General features: G+C 31.4%; 1 protein-coding gene across 1 annotated transcript in view; it reads right to left on the bottom strand.

Moving 5' to 3' along the window:
* The window catches only part of LOC124544469 (zinc finger protein jing), a 120,946-nt gene extending 97,094 nt beyond the window's left edge, over positions 1-23,852 (bottom strand). Inside the window, exon 1 of the mRNA XM_047123034.1 lies at positions 23,455-23,852. Coding sequence (XP_046978990.1) covers positions 23,455-23,777 — 323 coding nt within the window. The 5' untranslated portion in view covers positions 23,778-23,852. The remainder of the gene's footprint in view (positions 1-23,454) is intronic.
* Positions 23,853-25,847: the final 1,995 nt, after the last annotated feature.

The following is a 25,847-nucleotide window of genomic DNA, read 5'->3' as shown; positions in this document are numbered from 1 at the left end:
CACGCAGACAAATATTATTTCTGTTATCAAAATATTATTGCATTATTATTGTGCAATATTTTAGTATAGCATTAGGTTGATATTTCATGCTTAAAACAATGAAATGATTCGGTTAGTAACCACATTTTTTTACTTAAAAATCTACTTCTGTACATATTCGTAGAATCTTATCTAATTAATAAGTTTGCCTGGTAAGAAGACGTCGCTGCTAATTTTTAGAAGAAGATACCTTTGAATTATTTGACTTTGAAACAACTTCTAAGTTTTAAGTTTTACAAGCGAATAGGTATAAGTTTAAAGTTGGCATTATAATACGGGTTCTGCGGGCAAATTGTGCTCCCCTCAGGCGGAGCGCCTGCGCCGACGATTAAGTGCACTTAATTCAGTCTAAATGTTGCCCGTTGGGAAGTTGCGAACTTGCTCCCGGGTTGCTATTCAATAAGCTAGGGTGTATGCGGAAATCTTTGCGTATATAGGTTTGTGATGTAATTAAGTTGCACTTTAGAATATTTTTAACTTGTTACGGGGAAATACGGTAAATATTTACACATAAAATATCACTTATAAGTCTTAAGTAAATGTCAACAAATGATGTGATAATTTACGACTTATTTCTTGCATCGTATATCATCTCATAATTTGACGAACTGAGCATTTTATTTTTAGCTGTAACTCCGCATTCATCGACTAGCTACCTTAATTCTGTCATGTCAATATTAGAGGGCAATTGTGTAAAAGTACTATTTTAATTTGCCTAATTTTTCGATAAATTTCTTAGACGTAATAGGTAACGAACATAATGTATCATTACGTTATAGAATACTATAATACTGAATTTATAAGGTACCTGACGAACTATTAAACTTTTAATAAAATAAATATGTTCATGTCATTTCTGGTGATTCGAGGAAATAATAATAGCTATGTCCATTTAACGTTCCGTAATTTAAATCGAAACATGTTACTATTCATAATGAATCTATATTTAGAAATAACAACTAAGTCCATTGCAGTACCCGAGCAGCGGGTATCATTAGACACGAATACCCGCTGTTATTAACTTGTACGATACTTATACATTAAACATATTTCATATCGCATATTCAATCGTATTTACCGACTTGCATTATCAAATAAATAACTGAAAAATATTTAGTCGAATGCGTTTTTTTTTGCAGGTCGTGTAAATTTTGACTTTCTTTTAATGTCCTCGAGGCGTTCGTAACGTTCACAATATCGTGTCAATAAACTTTGATAATGATTATTTTATGGACGTAAAGACATGTATGATTTTCGTTCAAGATATCCGAGACAGGTGCAAGATGTTTTACAATATGATAATTCGTATAGTATAAAACGTTCGGTCGAATTATTATTGATCGAAGATTTACTCGTTTCATAAATCGACCGAGGCGATAAATCTCCTGTAAACAAATTGCGTTCGCTACTGTGAATAAATTTACTTCCAAGGATTGATTTCGTTTTCTCTTTTTCGATGTAATGGTCAAATGTAAGATACAATATGCATATTTTATGGATACATTATGTATTCATAAAATATGTATAATTTCGGCTTCCCACGCGTTGATTTATAGTATCACTACTATATCAAGTTTAATAAAATCGTCACCTTTTATATCTGATAGGAATTTTGTCTAGAGTGAATTGTCGGTTGACGACTATACGTGCTATGGTAAAGGCATTATTTTTCTTATTTCAATGTCAGACCTGTAGAAGATATTGTAAGTAAAGCGTTTAACCTAAGGTATTCGGTCAGGTACAGAGATCAGATTTAAATTCGTTAACAACCTTAATAGCTTGTGAGCAAATTATATCGCGCCAGTGGCAGCGCAACCACGAGTAAATTGTATTGGCGCGGCCAGACGTCTCGAGTGACTTAGGCGTCTACCTCCTTGAATATACATAATTAAAGTTTCATGTATCCTTAAGCACCCGAATATGGAGCCCGCATCGTTACGACCAGTCTAATTACAGAACTAAATTTTGAGGAACACTATAGAAATTATTAATCTACATTTATTATTTGTTGGTTGCAGAAGTTTGTTATTTTGTATCTTAGGGTATATAACTTGAGAGTCGAGATTTATCAATCACAACTCGCGAGGGTATTGCGAATATAATTACAATGAAGAAAATTTGACTTTTCAAATGCTTTGTCTCAATTTTTAATTAAATATTAACTTCTTTTTCTCGAAAAAATTAATATCACAAAATTGGTTTAATTTTAACCATGACATTTTTATTAAGCTATTTTAGGTTTAAGGTCCTAATGCGGTTGCTTTTACTGAAACTGTTATAAGTACAGTGAATAAGAATGTAGACAAAAATCAATAAGGCGTTTAACTGTGCTGCTGTTGAACTGGCCGACCTCATAATAGCTACTTTTTCGTCGCTGTCAATCTGTTGTATGTAAGTTTTATTCTGGCGATATTATTAACACTTGGGTCCTATATTATTAAATAAATTTATTTATAAATGAAACACTGCCAATTAAAAAAAAAGAAGGCGACCGTACGCAATCATAGAATGATCTAGACAATCTCGTTGTTTGTTGCAAAAAAAATATATTAAAAAGTTTTTTGTTAGGTTCTCAAGCAAAATATTCTTGGTAAATATTATTTGATAAATGATTAAAATGTAATATTTGTTTTCTTTCATTTTTTTACCATTTTTATAATAAATAAAATATATATAAACTTCCAATTTATTACTAAAGGTCAAAGAGCCTAGAACTATTCGATATCAAAACTTGATGTACGATACACGTCATACAGATACGTGACTCGCATCTTGATCAATGATATGATATCCAGTAATTGGAATTACAATTGCGAACATTAATAATATATATATTTTTTCTTAATTAAAAAAATCGGAAATAAAAATAAATCGACTGCTAAATTGTGACCTTATTTAAATTGGTATATAATTAAATGTGAGCTATCTATTTTATATACGTGAAATTGATGAGACGTTATATATTCTTATATCGTCTAGCACATCGTCGATATAATAAACGAGCGATGTATGACGCAAGCACGGCAGCGCCTGAACATAAAAGCGCGAAGGCCATGGCCATTGACAGGAGCCGAAAATTACATAAGTAGTTCGATTGCGAGGTCAATGTCGCGGACGTCGGAACAAAGATCGCGAAAGTGGTTTAACGTTACGTAGGCAGCTTCGCTCGCTCGGATAATTGCGGTGTAATCGTCGTAATCCATCCGCGAGTGGGTCTTGTTTCCTTTTACGGAGCGCAGCTTGCCGCTCCGGCTCGCGGCCGCATAGAACAACAGCTGACCGCCGGCACGCGCCTCGAATGCATATTAATGTCGCACCCGCAGCAAAAACACGAATAAATCGAAATGATGCTATGAAATGTGCAATCGTACACGCGTTGCTTTTTATTTTATATTTAATGTTTTGTACTTATGTTTAACGAGAAAGTTACTTTATTATGTATTGGAAGTCTAAATCATTTTTTATGATTTATTCATTCGAAAGCGTAGAGTACCCTTAATTATGTTGTATTTGTAATCACAATCAAAATCATCCGTCACGGCTATCGCGGCCGTCATCAGCTCCGTTCCGATCGATCACATTTCTATATATGAAATCCCGTTGCTAACAATTAACTAACGAACTCTGCATTTCTGATGCTTCGCGCCGTCTGGATCGATACACATTAATGTTGTCAGGCGAACCCTCATTGTGGACCGAAACGAGCACAATGAGTTCATCGAGGGACGCTTTGCCCGAACATATAATAAGTGGAGTCGTGACATTTCTCCCCCGTGGCGCCACATCTGCCCCGATGATTACACAAGACGACCAATAAAAACAACACTAATTAAGCGATACGTCAATTATACTCAACTTTATAATCTCAATGACCAAATTTAGTCATACTTATTAATAATTATTATTTGTTTATTATTCTTTTAATGTCATAAATACAATTTATTACATTTAAATTATTTTTTTATTAGAGTAGTACGTATCAAAAAGATAATCGTAGACGAGGGAGGATATTAAAAAACCCAGGTACTTACACGAACATATGATTTGTCCTTTTAGTGCGTATAAATTCATCCTAATAGAAACAACATTTCCTTAGCGCTACTGTTACTAATAAATATTGTGCACATTTTTTTCATAAGAACTAATAATAATTTATCATTGAATATCGATAATTTTATCAGCAACAATGTTTCACTGTCGATAAAGCAGCTGTTCTCAACACCTACAGGGATATTATGTTCAACGTTAACTCGATAACCCGAAGGTGAAAGGGTTGTGTGGGCGCAAATTCAACAATATTTTATTACGTGCCCTTTTATTAGGACATTAATAAATTGACAGCCTTTTAATGTAATAACATAATGTTAGTGATAAACTGTAGCAACAGTTCGTGTAATCGCTATATTTTCTCTACAAGGTGATTTTTTTTTATCCAGGCGAAGATAAATATATCCACGTAGGTACATAGACATAATGGGACCTAACTAACTTGGCTTATCTTTTATATCTTCGTAATCTATTAATATATACCTTATAGTTGAAATCATAAATTCAGAGACATTGTAGTAAATTCTACTAATACTTAATAGTTATATAAAAAAACATTACATAACAAAAAGCTGCGATTTAACATATAAAATCAATTGTTTAAAACATTTTAAAACAAAGACGTTAATTTACATAAAGGTAATGAGAGTTGGTTATAAAAATCTAAAAAATTCACGTTCGTGTACACGTTAAATAACATATTATTCTATTTTAATAGCACGATTAAAGATTTTTTTTTTTAAGTAGAACTTATAATGTCGATCGTGTAAGTAATTTTTTAATTTTATGAAACAGCTAAGAAATACTTTAGAAACACCAGTTAAATTATATGTTTCAAGAAAAAAACGACGTGAATTGCAGTAAATAGCTTAAAGACAAGTTATTGCTTTATAAAACAGCTATGCAATGTTTGTTATTTAATCGCAACTGACATTAGCCTTAGGTACTCACGTAAAAAATTAAAAAGAAGAAATGACAGGTGCAATCGGTCGTCGACGTTAGACCTTTCTTGGGCTTTGACGTGTCCAGCTTGTTTTGTATAAGAGGTGGCGTATCCGAGAATTATTTTATGTTAGTGTTATATGTACCTATATGGAATTAAAGTTCTTATTTTTACTTAAGTGGGGAGATTCTTCTAGATTAGTCCAAGGTTGAACGTAACTTCATTCACACAAACAGTTAAATATGTAATGTTAGGTCCCAATTCGTACAATATTATTACTTAAACTTAGTCAACAACAGAGAAGCAAGTCAACAACGATACTTCATTGATTTGCTACACTGTTGGACATATTTTTATTACGACACCGTTTGATAGCATAGAGAAGATAAAGATGGCGTTTTATTAGATCTACTGTGCTCCAATTCTACTGGACTTAATGATTCCCATGAATAAGATACGTGTACAAGCATTAGCTGTCAGCAGTCGCATTTAACGAGCAACATGAAACTGACACATTGTTTAATACCGATTACGAACGATTGCAGCTTGCGTTCGCTAACGTCTATCGGTCTGTAGTAATTTATGGCCATGTTTTAAATATAAGTTTTCGAAATATCATTGTATGCGTATTTCTATTTAAATTTTATTTCTGAATGATACATGTTAAACATTACGATTACTTTTAATTGCTTACTTAAAGAATTAAATAGAAATATCTGCTTGGATTTAAATGTTTTTTTTTTTTTTTTTTTTTAAATAGAAACAATAATCTACCCACGATTCGGACTAGCATTCTATTGGTCTCTGAAAAACCAGTGAAAGAAAGTGATATAGAAAAAAGTTAAGTTAACGTATAAGTAGTTTTATCCCTGGAAATTATATGACATAGACAACGCACCACATCAATATTATATAGTAATGTATCTAGTTGATAGTTCAAATCTATAAAGACTTTCTCAATACTGGGCTACGTCACGAAAGGATTTTTTTATCATTTAAGTGAAAGATTTTAATCATATTAAAAACTTTTCTGCTGTTACATAGTAGTGTAGATGAGTACCAGATTAGTTTAATTTTATAGCAATACATTTTCATTGTAGGCTTAAATGAAACTCAACAAGCTTGTGTGGCCTTAATAACTTGGCTAGGTTGCTAGCTTAGTTAACGATGTGAACTTAGCTATAGACAGGTCAATTGGAAATTTAGATTAACGTTAAGATAATATTTTCGTTAACTGAATTTAATTAGAATTTATTATATAAATAGGAAATGATTATTTATTCATTGGCAGCAATGGCAAGTAATTTGAATATGTCAAAACTTATGCTAGTTGATTTTTTAAGTTAATAATGTAATTAAAATTAAATTGAGCCGAGGTGACACGGTACTTAAAACACGTGATTACTGATGGAACATTGACGTCCAAATTTTTTAGGTTCGAGTAATTTGTTTAATGAATGGTTAGAACAAATCAAGTAGGTACAATTTGTTTTTTATTCTATTATTATAAATACTTATATGTGTATATTTGCTAATCATCAGTAAAACTACTAAATAAAGTAAGTCAGATATCTCTCTATTTTAAAATCATATTTCTTTTTTTAATTGTCCTAAAAATTACACCATCGACTTTCCATTAAACAATTAAAAATAATAATTAATATAGGTAACATTCAATTTTTAATTCGATTATAGTTTTCAAAACTGGGAACACGCTATGCAAAACTATTATAAAAAGATTTAAGTCACCTAGTATTTTTTAATATAATTTAGTATCTAGATTTACATAATTAACTAACAGGGGTAATATTCCCGCCTCTATTGTGTCGTATTGGATAAAAACGGTCATGGTTCAAAAGCAACAAAAACACGTAAAGGAAGAGGGGAGGTTGTACGGTGAACTCGTAATTATAAACTGGGTGAGAGGTGCGCCGAGGTGTCGAGATATCGCGATAATATCGAAACATTTCGTTACCCGCGGCTATTTAATCGTGGAATTTAATAAAATCACGGAACGGCCGCAGATGTTACTTACTGCTGATTTATTTGAGGGTTTTGCATATCGATGGTACGAAACGATAGGGTCTTTGAAACAGTACATTTTATAGACGCCGACCGAGTAATATATCAACGATTCGATAGCAATTAATAAAAACGATTAACATTTCGATAAATACGTTTACGAAATTGAAATACTTGCAGGTTAATTGTTTAAATATATATTTTATTTATTCTATATTGTTTACTGTATAGGTACAATCAATAAGAACATCGATCCATCGAGAAATCGATTAGAAAATACTAACGCATTTTGCTTAACAAGAAGACAACAAAAATAAAGCTTCTGTTTTTGAGTGTGCGAGCAAAGCTTAGTTACTACTATTCGATAAAATTAAATAACGAACGTCGTTTCATCTGTTAATTAAAATATCCGCAATTAATTATTTGTCACATACAATTATTAATCAGAACACAACATATGACACGTGCCACTCCATACAAAGGAGGACACCAATTAATATTTCACGAGGACAACAAAACAAAAACGTCCGGTAGAGCGACGTGAAGTCGAAGCGGGTAATTTACACGAGACGGACATATTACCATTCCATTTAGGCAGCTCCGTGCCTCCCGAATCGGGTTTCAGGGGCCCATGAAATATTGATGTGGACTTATGGCCTCTCGGTCTTAGCTCGTGTGCTTTGCACAAGTAACTCATTCAATTGTCGCAATGATATTCCGCAAATACGCTTGTTTTTTGAAATTATTTACTCGTTTCAAATACACATAGGTTTTATAATAGAATAGTTTTTACTCGGTCGACAAAGATTGACTCGTTTCGGCTTCACCGTGTTTATAAATTTAATGTATTTACAAAAAATGTATTAATAATTTCTAAAATATTATTAAAATTTATTTGTCAGTTTCAATATCTCGAGATCATAGATATTTGATGTTCGATACATACAAACGTAACAACTGTTTTTAATCTGTAGTAGAGCGAATATATGAAACAGATATGTATTATTTCTTAAGACCGCTAAAATAAAAATTGGATTAGGCCTCAAAAGCTCAATGGTCGACTACATATGAAAACAAGCTCTACTCTTAACAGGAAGACAAAATTCATTGAATGTAATATAGGTAATGCTCCAAAAATCAATTGAAAATTGTTTTAATAAATAACCTATTGTAGACGAAATGATATACATATATCAGTGAATGTAAGCGGCCATTCACAAAAATCCAATAATCAAAGGTCGTCCAGAGGAGAGAAGACAAAGCGATGGAAAAATCAAACGACGCGGGCTTAAATCCGTACAAGTTCTATTGAGTTTTTGAAGTACTAATTTCTGTTGCGCTCGACGGAAAACATTATCAGGAAACTTTTAATGTGGTAAAACAAATTAATCTGGCAACACCCAATAAAGAACCATAATGAAATAAGCTTTGAAATATTTTCTTTGACATGCATGCATGCTTCTCTTTCATAGTTTGAATAACAATCTTAATGCATCTTATAAGTAATGTTCTGACTAAGTCAAGACTTAGAACACTATTTCAAGATCTATATAATAACTTGGGCTTTGCATTGTTGATATACATCTATATCGTCACTTTGCATATTACTGTATTATTATCTTATTTTCGAACGTTAATATTGAAAATAATTTCGGTGAGAAATAAGTACAAAGACTTGTCTTATGCTACACGTATATGATTTAAGAAATTACATACGATTACGTTTCTTATAACAATCTAAATAGTTCTTCAAATGACCCTTGCGTGTTACGCAAAAACACAGTAGGTAACAAGAGCTAAAAATATCTAATATTTATTCAGCTATTAGGAAAGGCATGCGAATTCCGTAACCACAGAGCGAAAACCGCGTGCCTGGATTTTGTGGCCAGCTTTGAAAATTAACATTTACGACGTAATTGGAATTGTAATCTAGTTCAGCGTTAACTTTCATTTTTAACTACGAAATTGTAATGGCTATAGCTAGGTACGATTAAATTTTAAAATTATGGTTGTTTACACGTATCTAAAGAATGTTCGAGAACATTTGTGGGTATTCAACGTGCAAACAATTATAAAAATCTATTTAACGGTCAAAACAAAAGACGCAATTGTATATATCTACCTAAAATAAAATTTAGTTAAAAGTACATAATACGTGATTAAATTCGTTCTCTCGAATAGTTCGCAACGGACCATGAGATCAGACAGCGTCTTCCGAATTCCATTCGAACATCCCGCCGGGAAATTGCTATTGGACGCGGGACTAGTTGAGACAGAACATTTAGAGAATCCGTCTATACGATCCTCTATTCACGTGTAGTAATGATACCGGTACTAGATTATAACATTCTTAATTTTAAAAACTATAATTATAGTAGTAAATTACTTATTATTGTTAAAAATTAATAGACTGCGAATACTTTACTATATTTTAAATTAAAACAAATAATAGAATGATATAACAATAAAAAAAACTTAAAAGTCCTATAAGCAATGAGAATTCAGAAGTCAGGATTATACTTAAAAACAAAAAATGTTGTTTCGCGAGACGTATGATCTTGAAAAAATTAATTACCCAAACGCGCATTCGTAATAATAAAACTTTTTTAGGCCAGAATATCATTCATATTGAAATAGTAAAGTATTATTAATAATCATTTGAGCGTCAGGGCTCACAAGTCACAAGGGCTTTCGTAGGTAGGTAAGCAAGTCAACAATTTATTGAAACCCATCTATCAAGATGAATGTCGTCGTACTGTCCAATAGCATTCCTCTACCGGCTTCTCGTCTAGTATGCAGCCAGCCATTCCCAATGTCTACATTATTGATTTGTTTTTAATTCTTCCGTGACGAGTTTCGACTTACAAACGAACATTACTGGCAACTACAGCTATTTCATTTGTTTATTCTAAGTAGCGTTTAAAAGCAGCTTTAACAATAGTTTGCTATTCACAAAACTTTTACATTGATTTTCACTTCCTATGAAAGAAAAGCAATCAATTGATTATGTTTTAAAATTGAAGGTGGAAAATAGCCTTTTTACTGTAACAATAGAAACCATATTTTTAATGTAAGTTTCTGTCTCTATAAATTAAAAAAAAAAGCAATGATTTCAAAGTATATTTTATCAATTAATTTTACGCCGTTGAATTTTTTTGTGTTTATTCTGTGATTACCAACCAACATTACCATTATTTATATTTGTAATTTACACACTTATGTAACTTTTTTAACTAGTAGCTATATCTTGAAAGACTTAATACAAAAGTCGGTATATAGGTAGTCAAAGTAAGCATAAGTTATGATGTATAGCTGAATTATTGGCTGTTTCTTATTACCACTAGAGCCCTTATCAGGAGAGTCCTCGACCCGACCACAAATCGCGCCTCCGTATGATGTTCAATTTAATTATTAATTTTGCATTACAACCGTTACTAATTTCGCGTGATATGATTCGAGGATATTCATCCCGAGGTCCGGGGTAAACACCAATTAATCCTGGCAACACGATACGTTGCTTTGGGGTTGGCAGCCCCTCGGCAGATTGCTGCATAATCCCGCTGCATTTCTACTGCTTCCGACGCAATCGCCGAAGAGGGCGTGTTCGAAGGGACCCTCCGAATGTTTTAGACAAGGGCTAATACATTTTTCTTTCAACACATTGTTTGTCGGAGGATCGATCACATTCATCGTGTAACAAGGCTTATATCAATTAGTATATTGTATTTGAAGTGAACAGTTTTATGAAATCATTACTAATAAATAATTAAAAAACCAGGTTGCAAGATTTTTTTGTCTAGGCGATTTTGATATGTTTTGTATGTGTATATAAAATAATATGTGTAGTAGGTGGTATCTTATTGATAAAATTAATTAATAGCCTACCTAAAGTATTTTTACAATTAGAAGTATAAAATAATTACGAAGATAAATAGATAATACGTTTTGTGTAAAACTTCATGTTAAAAACTTTTTTCTTAATAGCTACCTCAAGCTGCGAACAGTTACAACTTTCATTTTTGAAGCAGCGTGCATGCGTGGGTTATTTATACATTACTAATAGAGACATTACATTAATCAACAATTCTACATTAAAAAAAAGATTGAAACCAATAAAAATAAGTTTATTATTATAAAATATTACCCATTAATCCACATAAACTTAGTCCGGTATTTGAATATAAGACAATTACGTATTTGATTACTATAGTTACTTCCATATTGTTATGTAAATGAAACTAATATTTTATAAACTTTCGAACATAAAATCGATTTCAAAGATATCATAATTGTTCGTAACTTTACATCGACATATTATCATAAAAAGTAATTGTTATCAATGCATATAAAATTACATCCCTTTCAACTTGACGTTCTCGATTGAATAGTGTAATTTCGAAGAATTTTATTTTTTATAATAAAACTTTTAAAAAGTATTATAATATCCAATTTGTTTATTGACAAATTTCTGAAAAGTATTCAGCGCTATCCTTAATTAATTTATAGTTATCAAAGCCAATTATCTTAAAGAGAATTCTGAACAAATACACAGAATACAACCTTATCTTATCATAATTTTAAGTTAATTTAATATAATTCAAATACAATCGATTGAGATTCTAGCTAATCTCGATATCTACCCAGTCGTCTAAAATAATAATTCATTAATAGAAATGATAAATATAACTAAGAAATACACAAATGAAAGTAAACAATCAAAATGTCAACGGAGTGCATTGAACGGAGATAAAGTATGTCTTTAAACATAACAACGTCCTGAAAGTAATATGGATAATAATTGGAATTAATGCGCAGTCAATAGAAGTATGCCGTAAAATATACACTGCATGCATCAGAGTCAAATGTCTTTTGTGCAGTTTTTTTACGCCAAAATGTGCCTTATCATTGGGCGGTACGTACCAAGGTCGGGTGCTTTGTTATGAACGTTGTGTGGTCATACACTTCGCTACGAATGTCAAAGGTGACATGATACCGAGTAAGGCAGGTGTAGGCCAGGGGCAGCTGCGCATAAGTTTCGTTTTTCTTGATAAATTTAGTTGCGATATTTTGAATTGCAATAGTTTATTTGTGACGACATTAAATGTTTCAACGTTGTTTCACATATTTTCATTTTTATATATATAAATACGACATTATAAGTGGCGACGACAGCAATGGCCTTTTAATTGAATTCAAATAAATTGTATTTGTCAATTAGTACAATATTTATTACGGTAGTTATCTAATGTAGAGAATGCGCGTTTACGATATAATTATTTTGAACTACATTAGTACCACTTTGAGTATTATACATCTATATCAAAAATGCGAAAGTAACTGTTATCTGTCTGTTGGTCTTTCTCGACCGAACCACACAACCAAATTGTATGAAAGTATGTATGTAGAAAGCTTAAACTGCAAGACATGGGAGGTCTGACACCTAACAATCAACCCCTAAAACAACTAACAAGTATTCATATACAATTTCAAGCAGCGAATTGCTCCAACTTAGTTGTCTGGAATAAAAATGGTTAAGTACTAAAACATACAAACCAACAGATAACTTTCCAGTTCTAATATAAACGAGGGCCTTAATTCAGAAACATGTCGTGTTTACTGTTACACCACATATATTTCCTGAGCAAGCGTTGAAGAAAGTTTTGTTTAACAGGCTATTAAATACAAATAAAACATTTGTAGCTTGTATATTAACTTAATTATATTTTGAACTTTTAACCCCAGGCCATGAATATTTGTAAATACCTTCCATGTATTGACATTTTGACCTTTATTTTTATTTTATGTATTCATAACACGCGTTTCGTGTGTAACGATACAGACGCACACTCACACACGCACATTACAAACACTTCTATGTTAATTTAATAGACAGTGGGGCCGACGAAGCGTTGGCGAAACAAAAAGGCTTCACGACACATCTCGGTACGTCTCGCGTTTAAGGGTTTTAAGTTTCATTGAGACAAAATCAAGCTACGTTGTAATGAATTTTAATATTGAATGTAAGCTAAATGTCACATCGTATCAAGGTTTTTTTATACCAAGTACTAATACAAAGAAGTTAATATGTATTTAGTGACAAAGTGAGTATGCAAATTTTCTCACATTAATTAAAATTTTACACATACTGATTAAGTTGCAAGTTTTAGTTGGTTATGAATTACTGCCTATAAATAAGGATTATTGACAGCGATTAGTTTCGGGCTTATTCTAAACTTCTGCTCAATTCCAAATTAACCAAAAGAGGAGGGTATTTGCGTGCTGCGTGTTTTTTATGTCCATATCTCGATAAACGTCCGAACCGATTTCAATGTTGGAAATAAACTATAATCTTTTAATTGAGGTGTTCCCATTTTTTACTTCCCGGAATCATATTTCAGCAGATTAGGAATGAACGTGTTTATTATACTATCATCGATATGTCATATTCACGATTTTTTGCATTGTTATTTTGACAATTCTGCGTTATTTGCATTCGGACAATTCGGCGCTTGATCTAACACAATAGTCAAGTTATTCACTTTAGATTAAATAAACACTAAGGTTAGTGTTACCTTAGCTAACTAACTCAGTAGGTACTGAGTTTCACTTACTTGTCGAAAACTTTAGGTCAACTTATATGACTCACAATATTAATCCTTATCAAAACCAACTTGAACTACACTTGTATTGTAAATGTTATCTAAAAAATAAAATTTACCATAGTCTCTCTATAATTTGCGCTTTCGACTATTTCACACGAGATTTATTTTTATCGTTTTCATATAATAGTCAGCAATTTAACGCTTAAGTTTATCAATAAAAAAAATGGAAATGAATAGCAGAATCGAAGAGTAACAATAATATGTTTTTATCGATTGATAGTTTTTATTAAAATATATATGCAATAAAAACACGCACGACTTATTTGCTTTACTCTCTTTGTTTGTTATTTACAACTGAAATAATAGTAATTGTTATGTTTGATTACATCACATCCCGTCATTATCTGCAGACTTTACAGACGATCGCTTCACTAATCGTGTTTAAAATTAATTAACTTTGATTATAATATTAGGTACAGTCATTTTGGTAGATTGGTATTTTAGTCGATAGGACTATGTGCTAGCTCGTCTAAGGGCATACCAATTCACTCATTCTACTATTGAACTTCAACACTTTTAGTTTCATATCTATTGCTTTATATTTTAAGGGCGAGTTACAGGGACAAGGTATTTAGAATATTTTAAGTTCCAAATTTACTTTTTGCTAGAAGCGACGGCCAAAGTTTTTTATTCGTAAAACATCTACTGAGTTGCAGTGCTGGTAACTCTATGTTTTTGGTCAGCATTCCATAATATAATGATAAAAAGAAAAGTATACTTAATTTTTGGAAAAAAAATAATCGAAAATCATTTTTATTTAGTTTGGATAGTCCATATGTACCTATACACTGTATTTTTTATTTTTCAGTCACCCTCAATTTCCAAGTTTCAAATATGTCGGGAATCTGGTAACAATCGCCTTTTGAAAATCGAACGTGTACAAAAATTTATCCTCGGTTACGTGGGTAGTTTATAGACAGTTTCATTCATATTATAGTTTTTATATGTAGTGTATAAATTTGAACTAAGTATAAAATAAGAATACTCAGGACTCGAACAAAGGCTTTCTTCAAGGCCAGAGCTCAGATAACGAATATGGATTTAATAAGAGTCCACACATTAATACGATATTATCATATCCCCGCAAACAAGATGACATCTGCATTAATAATTTTTTTTTTTTTTCTTACTGCGATTCTCTGCGATGACGCAAAAGTACCGTGGGTGTAAAAGTATATAGGTTTGAGTAAAAATAATATGTAAACAAAGGCGTATCTAAAAAAAAAAATCCGTTAAAAAAAGTATATTCTAGCTTATTATTACAATTAATTATGTCATTTTAACCAAACCGGATAGATTTCTGTAAAACATTCGATTCATTTATTTAATTTTATTATTTTGTAGGTAGGTATAATTAAAACAAATACGTTATCAATATGCTTCCATATTTCTCACCTTGATATTTGGTGCTGTTCAAATAGGCATTAGGACTATTTTAATATGCACAACAAAAGAAAAATGTGTAGTGTGATTTATAGTATACCGAGTTTTTATAGTTTTGTTTTATATTTAACAATGACGCTCACTCCAATAAAAATCGTACCACACATTAACACTAAGATAATGCTTTGAATAAAAGATGTGTCCGTATTATTAATACTAGTTAAATTTTTATTACATAACGGATTCTTACACGGTCAACTATCATTATTTCATAAGAAATAGTCTATCGTAAAACATATCTTTGATTTAATCACATTAAACCTTTGTATGTGAAAAAGTTCTCATTTATTTCTTCTATCTGTAGTCTGCACACAACCGTTTTCTGTACACTGTTGGTTAAACGCTTATTAATGCGGAATTGAAGTAAAACTTTTTATACTTTGATGAATGAACGTTGGAAGCATTCAGGTTTCTTATAAACTCGTATAAACGATACAAAATAAAAGCAATTCAGTTCAATAACTTTTCTGAATTATTCTCAATTCGTTTTGAATAAGATATTATTTAAATCATTCATTTATATCATTCCTTATCTGATACTATAAACTGTAAGGGCTTTTTTATGTTTGTTTGTAAACAAATCTTAAATGATTAAAAAAATATCCCACCAAATATTACATTTAGTTTAGACACAGGCTCTATTGCCGTAGTCTGTCTAGTAATTTGTATAATTTTACAAGAAGTTAAATCTCTGTATTCCTTTCGCTATTCAATTCTGTTTTATTCATTCCGTAACTGTTGCTATAAATTGAATATTACCATATATTGTCCATTAGCGGTTTCCGCGACTTCCTTCGAATCGCTACTGGGTGTGGATATATTTTTTAAAATATTCTGTTTCACATTTTATTTTTCTAGGAATATAAAATACTCTTTTTATTTCATTCGCCAGAATAGCTATGAGCTAATTTCTGTTATTGAAAATAAATATTTATATGAATTAGCATTCTTATAAAGATCTAAGACATGTAAATACTGAAACAAACATTTAAGTTTCCTATTAATTTCGATCAATTTAATCTAACACTACGAAATTTAGCATCCTTCAACGAACTGATCATCGATCTTATATAAATTAGTTAAATGGAATACATAATAACAGTCGCATCTAGAGTTTATAAATCCAGCCACGGCACGCAGAATCTAGAACTTATATTCCAAGGCTATTCACATTCCACATACAGCGGTCTCGCGTGACTCCTGCCTCGTAACTTTGTATACTAACATATTAGATACCGTTAGCTAGAATGATTAGGACGAAGATCGTTCAATTTCGTTCAACATGCGACCGGTTGTTCTGGATTCGATTCGAATGTTTTGTTTACAAAATATAACCCGCTGTTTGTACTAACATTTTGAAGGGAGATTTTGTTTTGTTTGCCTTTTTAAGGTATCTTAAACAAAATACGTTTAACATGAAATTGAAAACGACATGACCGTCGACCAAAACGAACAAAATCCGTCGGTTATATGGACATCATTATAATATGTTTATTTAAGTAAAATGATGACATTAGAATAAGGCTGAAACAATTTGATGACACGTTAACAAAAAAAGAATACTTGAAATATTTATGATGAATTTCGCGAAATTGTATACTTTTATAAAAGAAAAAATAAAAACTGCAGGTGCTGTTAAAAAAAGGCTCAACATAGGCACAAGTGCAATGAAAATTGTAATTTGAACCAGTAGTTTCAGACAGCGAAATATTTTAAAACAATGAACAGGGTGTTACGGCTTCAGTAATATTTATTTGGCTGGGCGATAGCCGTTGAGCAAAAATATCTCTTAAGTAGTTGATAATTTATTGAAGAATGATGGCTACGTACTTTGTAATATTTGTCTATTAACATTGTTATTTGAAAAATAAGGTTGAATTGTTTAATAACGAAAATTGAACCCGATACTTTTATAGAATCCGGTTCCGAGATGACACCGAAACTTGGATGACTTTTTATCCTCAATTCTTACTTTATGCCCGATCAAATAATGGTTTATGACAGCGCACGCGTCAAATACCCACAATAAAAATATAAATAAACAACACAGCCGGTTGAACGACCATCTCGGACTGAGTGAGTCAGTTCCTACCTGTCCGGAGCTTGGTCCAATGTTACATTGCATTTTATAACCATCAATATGAAAATAGCTTTAACTTAATCTGTATAGCCAAGTATAGATTATGTGTTAAAGCTTTTTGTATGTAATATTATAAAAATAATGTCAACAATAACAATTTGGACTGATTAATATATAAAGAGATATAAATATATCAGTTATATATAGCTTTATAATATTACAAAGATTAACAATTAAAAATAAACAAGTTAAAAGCAAACTCAACAAAATGAATTGTTTACGGCTATTATATGTTCAACAATAAAATACATAAACAGAGTTACAATACATGCATAGTTCTCAAAATGATGAAACAAAAATATCGTAACAAAAATGAATTTAAAATTTAATTTTTAAATCTATACCAATTTCAGCTGAGACTGCTCAGTGGTTAGAACGCGTGCATCTTAATCGATGATTGCGGGTTCAAACCCAGGCAAGCACCACTATATATATGTGCTTAATTTATGTTTATAATTCATCATCAATTGGAACAGCATGGTGGAATATGTTAAACCCTCTCCTTAATAGAAGAGGAGGCCTTATCTCAACAGTGGGAAATATACAGACTGTTACTTTACTTTACTACCAACTTCTAAGTAACGACAATTTGTATATGAATGGAAGTCAATTATTTAGAATAACAAACATACACCACTAAGATTAAAAGGGTTTTGGTTGTATACTATATATTTAGAGATGCCACTTAGTTATTTCGAAAATGTCCGCCGCTTGTCCTAAATTGATTTGAATGCTTGTTCGACTCGACTCAGACACCTTTCATTATGCTCTAGATTTTACTATTTCGTGTTCGATATTTTAATGAAATAACAATATTTCTCAATGTAAATTATATTTCATTTAGTACATATATGTATATAACCAACATTAAATTAATATGCTTTAAGTTCAATAAGTCTTAATAATATTAAATGCTTAAATATGTACAAATATGAAGTAAAACTACTTATTTATGATATGATATATCATGATGGCTATCAGTGGTTTAATTATTCGGTGATATAGTAGCCATTTATGTTTAAATAAATTGAATGCATAAATACTACTTCTACTTCTATTAAATACTTAAAGTTAAAAAGTATAACATATACTTAATAACAATTATGTATAATAGTAAACAAAGAAGATAAAATGTAAATATACGTTACAAACTACAACAATTAACTAAATGGTGCAGTCATTTTAACGAGATCAAGTTTATAATTGGAATAATGCCAGATTTCCGAAAGTGGAATCGCATTCAAAGCGAGCTGTGACGCCCGTTTACTGATATCGAGATATTTTTTGACTATTCCTGCAATCTATTCTGCGGTAAAGTTCATTTTTCTTGTAATTCTAATTTTAAAATTATGCAAATATTAAATCGCACCAATTTAGTGTGTACGTGTGTGTGTGTGTATTTATTTATGTTTGTATCTATGTATGTTTTGTATATTCCATACATCTTTTTAAATTTTGTACTTAATATTTACTTTCAATGTAATTAACTCGTTTACTGAATTGTAACTTAAGAAAATGCTACGTATGTATATTTCATAATATGTACATATGGTTGAATCGACTAGTGCGATGACCACATACATACATATAATCTTAAAGTTGACATAATACATCACAAACATCTACAATGCAAGTAAAAAAAGATCGTTTCCAAAGCGAATCACGTCCACTACATTTCCCGGGCTCGTCGGGGCATGCACCACAGTCGGGCCAATGCGCCCGCGCACACTTCTAATGACAGAAGGGAGAGGGGGGTGCGACCGGTTCGACCTCACAGAGGTATGTAGCCGTCTTGATACCCAGAGAAAAATGTAAGTATTGCAAAAAGTTGAAATACAACAAAAATATTTTATTTATAAACTTCAAATTTAAAATGAAACAATATAAAAATACCAAGTTTCTAAAATAAATCATGTATAAATTTTACCACTAATAACTCCAAAAAACTACATTGTATTGATGAATAATTATTTCACTCCATTGCAGTTAAAAACTACCATTGATGTGGAATAAGAAATCTTACTCCATCTTAATAAGGCTCCTTATTCCAATATATGTATAGAACACTCGCAGCATCTGCACGCAATGAAATCTTGCTCACTTTTTCTATAACGACCAGTTAATGACCGTCACAGTTCGTGTAACCGTCTCGGAGTCAACCACACGGTAAGTATTCCACCGCAATGTTTTCATGGCTCACATCCAAGCCCTGCAATGCGTTCGTAAGGAACGTTTATTTTTGTATATCAGCTTTGTTTTACGGATGCATAACAATAAAAAACAAAAAAAAAAAAAAAACATTAAACCAAAACAAATGTAATACAATTTTTTGTAAAGGTTTAATAACAACATTTTTTATTTATTTATTCATGAGTTTTATTATATCACATGTAAGTCGGCTTTACTTCCAACTAAGTATGTAGAAGAAATTAATGACCCATATTACGGTTTCTCTCGATAAAAAAAAAAACCACATATAAGTGAATTATTCCAGTGTTTTGCTTTATCGTTATTTTATGAAACAAAAAATGCCGGTTACATACTGCAACGCTGCCGGGAACCCGTTCGTCGTCCCCCGCCGTGCCCGGTTAGACCTCCTAACTTTTTATTTTACGGCTCACCCTTCGTGGCTTAGCGCGAACCCACTACTAACAAAACCCATTCTTCGTTTTGTACTCAAAGTCACTTGTTTAACTTTCGCGCCAGTTATGAAAATGTGTTTAGGAAAACGAAGTAATTTAATCATTAAATTCAAGTTGAGTTTTCGAATACTGCTTCGCATTTTATACCTACATCGGTTATCAACTTTATTCCTGCTTACGGCTCATATCATACACAAGTTTTTACTCATGTAATAAACACATTTTACACACATAATGTTAACATTTAGCTGGATTTACCTGATGTGATCGTGTGCGTGGGTTGTGGGCATAATGTTGACCGATTTTGTTATTAGTTTTCGATACTGATATGAGTAGTGTTTCGTTGTGATAAGATGTAAACTATCAAGTAGATCAAGTGTATTCTTATCATACACGGGTTGAACTATAGATAACGCATAGTACACATTTAAAATTGACGATGATAGTTTATTATTATCGTTACCTAGTTACTAGATAGTGAAAAAAACCCAAAAAATATTTCTCTATATATGGTATACATATTGAACTCAAGAACTTGGGATTTTTTTAGAATGAATTACATATTCACAATATGTATTTGATTTCATTTATATATATATCTATTATGTACGATAATTAGCAATGAACTTGACCAATTTAATCGTTTAATTATATTTATCGCTTAAAATATGAGATATTAAATCTGCGATTTTTAATCACAGCGCTAACGATATAAAAATTACACGGGTGTCAACAATTTTATCAATACTGTACATTCAGCCTTAGCGATTTTCTAAAGCATCTCCTATTTAAATAAATTGGGTTATGATTTACATCAATATCGAGGCGATTTGTGACAAAGTGGATAGAATAATCTTAACAAAATGCCACGTAGGTTCTAATCAGTACGAGTAACATTTCGGTTATTTTTAAATATCTCAGTTGTATGAAATGTAGTCAAGCAATGCGGGAAACCCTACACTTATGACTTATCTTTTAAAAGTATGTATAATTTTATCGTCTATAAAAATTTCACAATCCATTAGATATTTACACACACGATAAATAAAAATATTGTTCTTTCGCGTATTTAGCCCATTCGTAGGACATTTCTAGACAACTAATCTTTGTGTGATAGATACAATTTTAATCGCGTGTACAAAAAAAAAACAAAAGCTATGAACCTTTAAACCATATCAGCAATTACAATATGATTTGTATGGTCGTTTGCATATACGTATTATAAAAAACAATATATATGATGCAATCAACATAATGAATAACACATACAGCTCAATAAAAATTACAATTCAGTAGTTGTTTGTTTTGATTTAAATACCACGATATAGTTAAAAATAATTGATTACATATAAAGTACACGCTACATATATAATACTATTTAAGGACTATTTCTAATTTATAAACAGGTGTAAGTAAAATTTGTATTTTTTTTTTATTTAAGAAAAAATATTTTACCAGAAATACACAAAACAAATCCATCACGATAACTCATTTCGTCATTGAAAGCAATTAAAAACTTAAAATGGAAAATGTATTTCATTAGGAATATAATAGTTCCACACCTGAATAATAGTAAAAATTCATTGACCGGCTACAATAAAAATACGTTGTAGTAATAAACAACGTCAGATGAACAAAAACCCACGCCCTAACCGCGCCTAGCACACCGACAATGTTTATCAAGTTATAATGGGTGACCTACATATGCCCACTTCAGAAATTATCTAATGCAGTATCAGTTGAACACAGAAATGGAACTTCAAATCTATTTAATAACTCGCTGTTTAATGGTGATTATTTTTTTCAAATAATGCATATATATTTAATCGTGTAATTATACAATCACGATACAAGTTTTTGCATTTCAATATATTTTTTGACATGGATACCCCAAAAGTAGCAGTACAAATTATAGCGTGATGCGCTAACAATGATTTGAAAAATCATTCTTATTAGACTTCTTATACTAAACATCTTTTTAACATACATGTTTGTTATTTAAATGTGAATATAATAGTGAAACAATTAGAACCAAAAAAATAACAATTGAAACCAAAATAAGTGTATCTCATCATTAAAATTGTAGTTATGTTAAACTGACCATAATAAAATTCATTGTGTTTTTATTTAAATGTACTCAATAAATATATCAATGTTAATAAAAAGAAAAATGAAGAAAATACTGTATACAGAGATAACTGATTATATTAATATACAAAGCATTGCATGTTTTATGTAATAGTATTACATTCGAATAGATATAAATTATGTTTGTCTATAAAAAAACATAGACACTGTTTCTGTATTTACAAAGAGTAAATTTTATGAACTTTTTTTTAATATATAACTATTTTTATCATTTAATTTGCCGTTACATAACAATGATAACATATTTGCGTAAAGACAAAGAGATAACTTTTTATCATATCAATGTTTTATGTCATACTTTGATAGTGACTAGACTTAATAAAGTCAAGTTCAAAATGAACACCTTGAAAAGTCAGTCGTACAGACCTAATAACCTCCCCGTTTATTTCAGATATTTATTACAAATTTATTTACTAAACCTGGATTGGAGTGCTAATTGGATATGGATTTTCTGTACGGCTATTTCATAAAAATATAATTATTTTCATTTGTTTATAGGTCTACACTGTCAAAGGTATGGTCGAAATATTGTAGTACACATACAACTAAAATGCGGTGACGTATTGTAATATCGAGCGTAACTCTCACGCACACCGAGATAATAATGTTGGCTGGTTTTGTTCTACTACACTATCTCTTGATGCATATTTACATATACTAGTCATTACTCGATTTAGATTAGTAATAAATCGCTAGGTACACACGCGTAACTGATAAACCGATTCGACTTAATCAATCAAAGATTGTATATCAGAATTCTCTAACGAGAAATACAAGTTACCCTGGATAACTTTAAAAATGTTCCGACATGTCTAACGTCCGTAGGAACACAGTCGTGGGCGCAGATCGTAGGACACTGAGATAGCTTACAAATTCTCATGTAACAAACTTCAATAGAGATAAAATGTAAATATTTTTATATTATACTCATTTAGAATACGGCGAGCAAAAAAAAAACACTTTTATTATTTAATATATGAATTCAGAATTTATCTTTTATCTAATGGTCTTAACTGATTAAGTTTGGACTGTCGAAAACTATGAGACGACTTTAGCTTGACTACTAATTACGTATTATGTTACGGCTGAGGAAGCAAGTAATAATCGTTGAGTAAAGTTCGTATTTTAAACACTGAACTTTTATAAAAAACAATTCAATTTTTATGCTTAGATATTTGAATCGCCGCTAAGCATCTTTGCAGAGGGCATTCAACCGAATAGGCCTAGCAACACGAGTTACTAGCGATGGCCATGACATCGAAATCGGCAAAACAGTCTGCGGTCACTAGAGCATTGACTCTTGAAATTTTGACACAATCAAAACAAAATTGTAATAAATAAAAACAATGCAGAATTATTTTAACTCACCTGTCTGAAGATTCGGAGCTATCATATCTGTCAAAGCACCGCCTCTTCCTATCGTCGCCATCATCGATGTTTGAACCGGGTGTTTTTCGGGAATCTCTTGTTACGGTCGCCACGGAACGATCGGCGACCACGCCGCGCGTCTCACTATTCTCACACGATTCACTCGTATCTAGTTCAGTGTAGAACGATAACTTTAATCTACCACCTTCTAAAGTTTGCCCACTACACTGTTTTGTGTCACTATGTGACGGGTTGGCCGCGGAAAAAGTTAAATTGTTCATTTGAAACGGGCCGGCGCGGTCTTCGGGCGACCCATCCGCCATCTTTGAGCGCACGAGTGTTTTGTCGCGAGTTTCGATGCGGCGCCACGGGCCGCATGGGCGCTGCGATCGCTGCAGGCGCGGGGCAAAGACTGTGTGACGTCACGGCGGCTGCGCGACCGGCGGAGGCAGAACGCGGTGACGTAACGGCTCCGCCCCGTGCATGTGCAGGGGCTCTGTCATTGGCCGCGCGTTACGCAACGCGCGAGCCTATTCAAATACTCGCGGAAGGGAGCGTAGGACTCGACGGCGATAGGGACAGGCCCATCCCAGCCCTAAACGTAACAAATAATGCAGCGTAATGACCAGGCACACAAACGCACTTACACACACAAAAGGACGCCACACTAAGAAACAAGTGCACCAAAATTAATGACACGTTTCACCCTCTAGGCCTCTAATATGTCCAGGATTCTTTATCCGGACGCAAACAAAACACATGCTGTTCAACAACGCTAATTTAATAAGGTGTTTTCAAAACTAAGCAATCCCTTGAAGTAATTTCATTACAAAAATCTCAACGGATCAGAAATAAGTAAATGAAAACATTGTAAAGAATATATTTTTTATATTCAATATATATCAAAAACATTTAGTTTTTAAATATTTTTGTTAAAACGCGTTAAGTGTAAGTTTGGTAACCATAAATATCATATTTTTTGTATCAGGTCTGAGGTATTTGTAAATTATTTGAATATGGGTAAGTAGGTATATTCAACTAAATTACAATTGATATATGCCTATGCAGATTTTTCTTATAAACTTAGTATATACTTATGTCTGAAACAGATATTAAATTATTATTTTATTATGAAATTTAAATAAGTAACTAATAGTATAATATTTTATTTAATAATATTTTCTAAAAATAATTTAAAAAGAGATATGTAGGTACACTTAATTCATGTTTGATCGGAAATTTATTAAAATACAGTTTTGATTATCGTTGTCCTATAAGATTCTAATTACCTACTCACTTAATTTTTTTATTATATGACCTAGGATTTCCACAGCTATGATGAAACAAAAATACTGCAATTAAAACTAATAGAAAATATACGCTTTTGCCGTTTAATCCGAGTTTCGGCGCCCTTATGGCAACTTAACAGTATTAACTAAATAAATGTTATTTTTATATTGATAATATATAAGGAAATATTTCTTTGAGCTTTTGAGTAAAAAATAATCAAACTCCTAATTATTAAAAATATATATTTTTGAAAGTTTTTTAACATTGTAATTAAATAAAAAAAAAAAAAATATATATATATATATATATTTTCGATTTATTAGCATATAAATCACTAGCGTCATCTGTTGACACATATTTAAGTTGTCTCTTCTAAAGAAGCAGAACATTTCGAGTAGATGGTTCTGCCACTATTACAAAAGTACTAAAGAGGTAAAAAATAATCCGCTAGATGTCATTACCATTGTATTAATTAATTATTGCTAAAAATTAAAAATAAATGAAGAAAATGGCACACAACACATCACTTTATTAGAATAAGGAATCTTTTGCAGACAACCTTTACCAAGATTTATGTAATATGTAATATTATGTAATATACATCATAAGTATTAGGGAAAGCTGAAATCTACCAACAGGCATTAGGTATAGAAGCGTGGTATTATATACTTGAAAACCTCCCCTCTAGCCTAGAGGAAGTGTTTGAAGTACAATCGCTGTTAGTACTCCATTAGATTAGTGTAATATATTTGACTAATTATAATATTTATAGACAACACTTATAAATGAGATTGAGTATAATTTTTGCTCTAAATAGATAGGCTAGACATACTGTTACATGGGTCGTTTGATGACAAGTGTCTATCATCGCTCATAGAAAAAAAATTAACTATCACTTACGTAGTCAAAATCTTTATTAAATAACTTGCAGTAACATTTTCAAAAATCTACAAATGGTCGAAATAATAATTCTAAGCATTACTGATAGGCTTTTGCGAGGTATCTACATTTTAAAAAAAATTGATATTATAATCAAAGTATGTTTGTTTTAGCAAATAAATAAATCTGAGTCTGATCTAAAAGTGTCATAGAAATGTTTCATT

Source organism: Vanessa cardui, chromosome 4 (assembly GCF_905220365.1).
Source record: "Vanessa cardui chromosome 4, ilVanCard2.1, whole genome shotgun sequence".
In the NCBI taxonomy this organism is placed as follows: domain Eukaryota; kingdom Metazoa; phylum Arthropoda; class Insecta; order Lepidoptera; family Nymphalidae; genus Vanessa; species Vanessa cardui.
The sequence above is the reverse complement of the archived record's forward strand: the minus strand, read 5'-3'. Positions and strand labels throughout refer to the sequence as shown.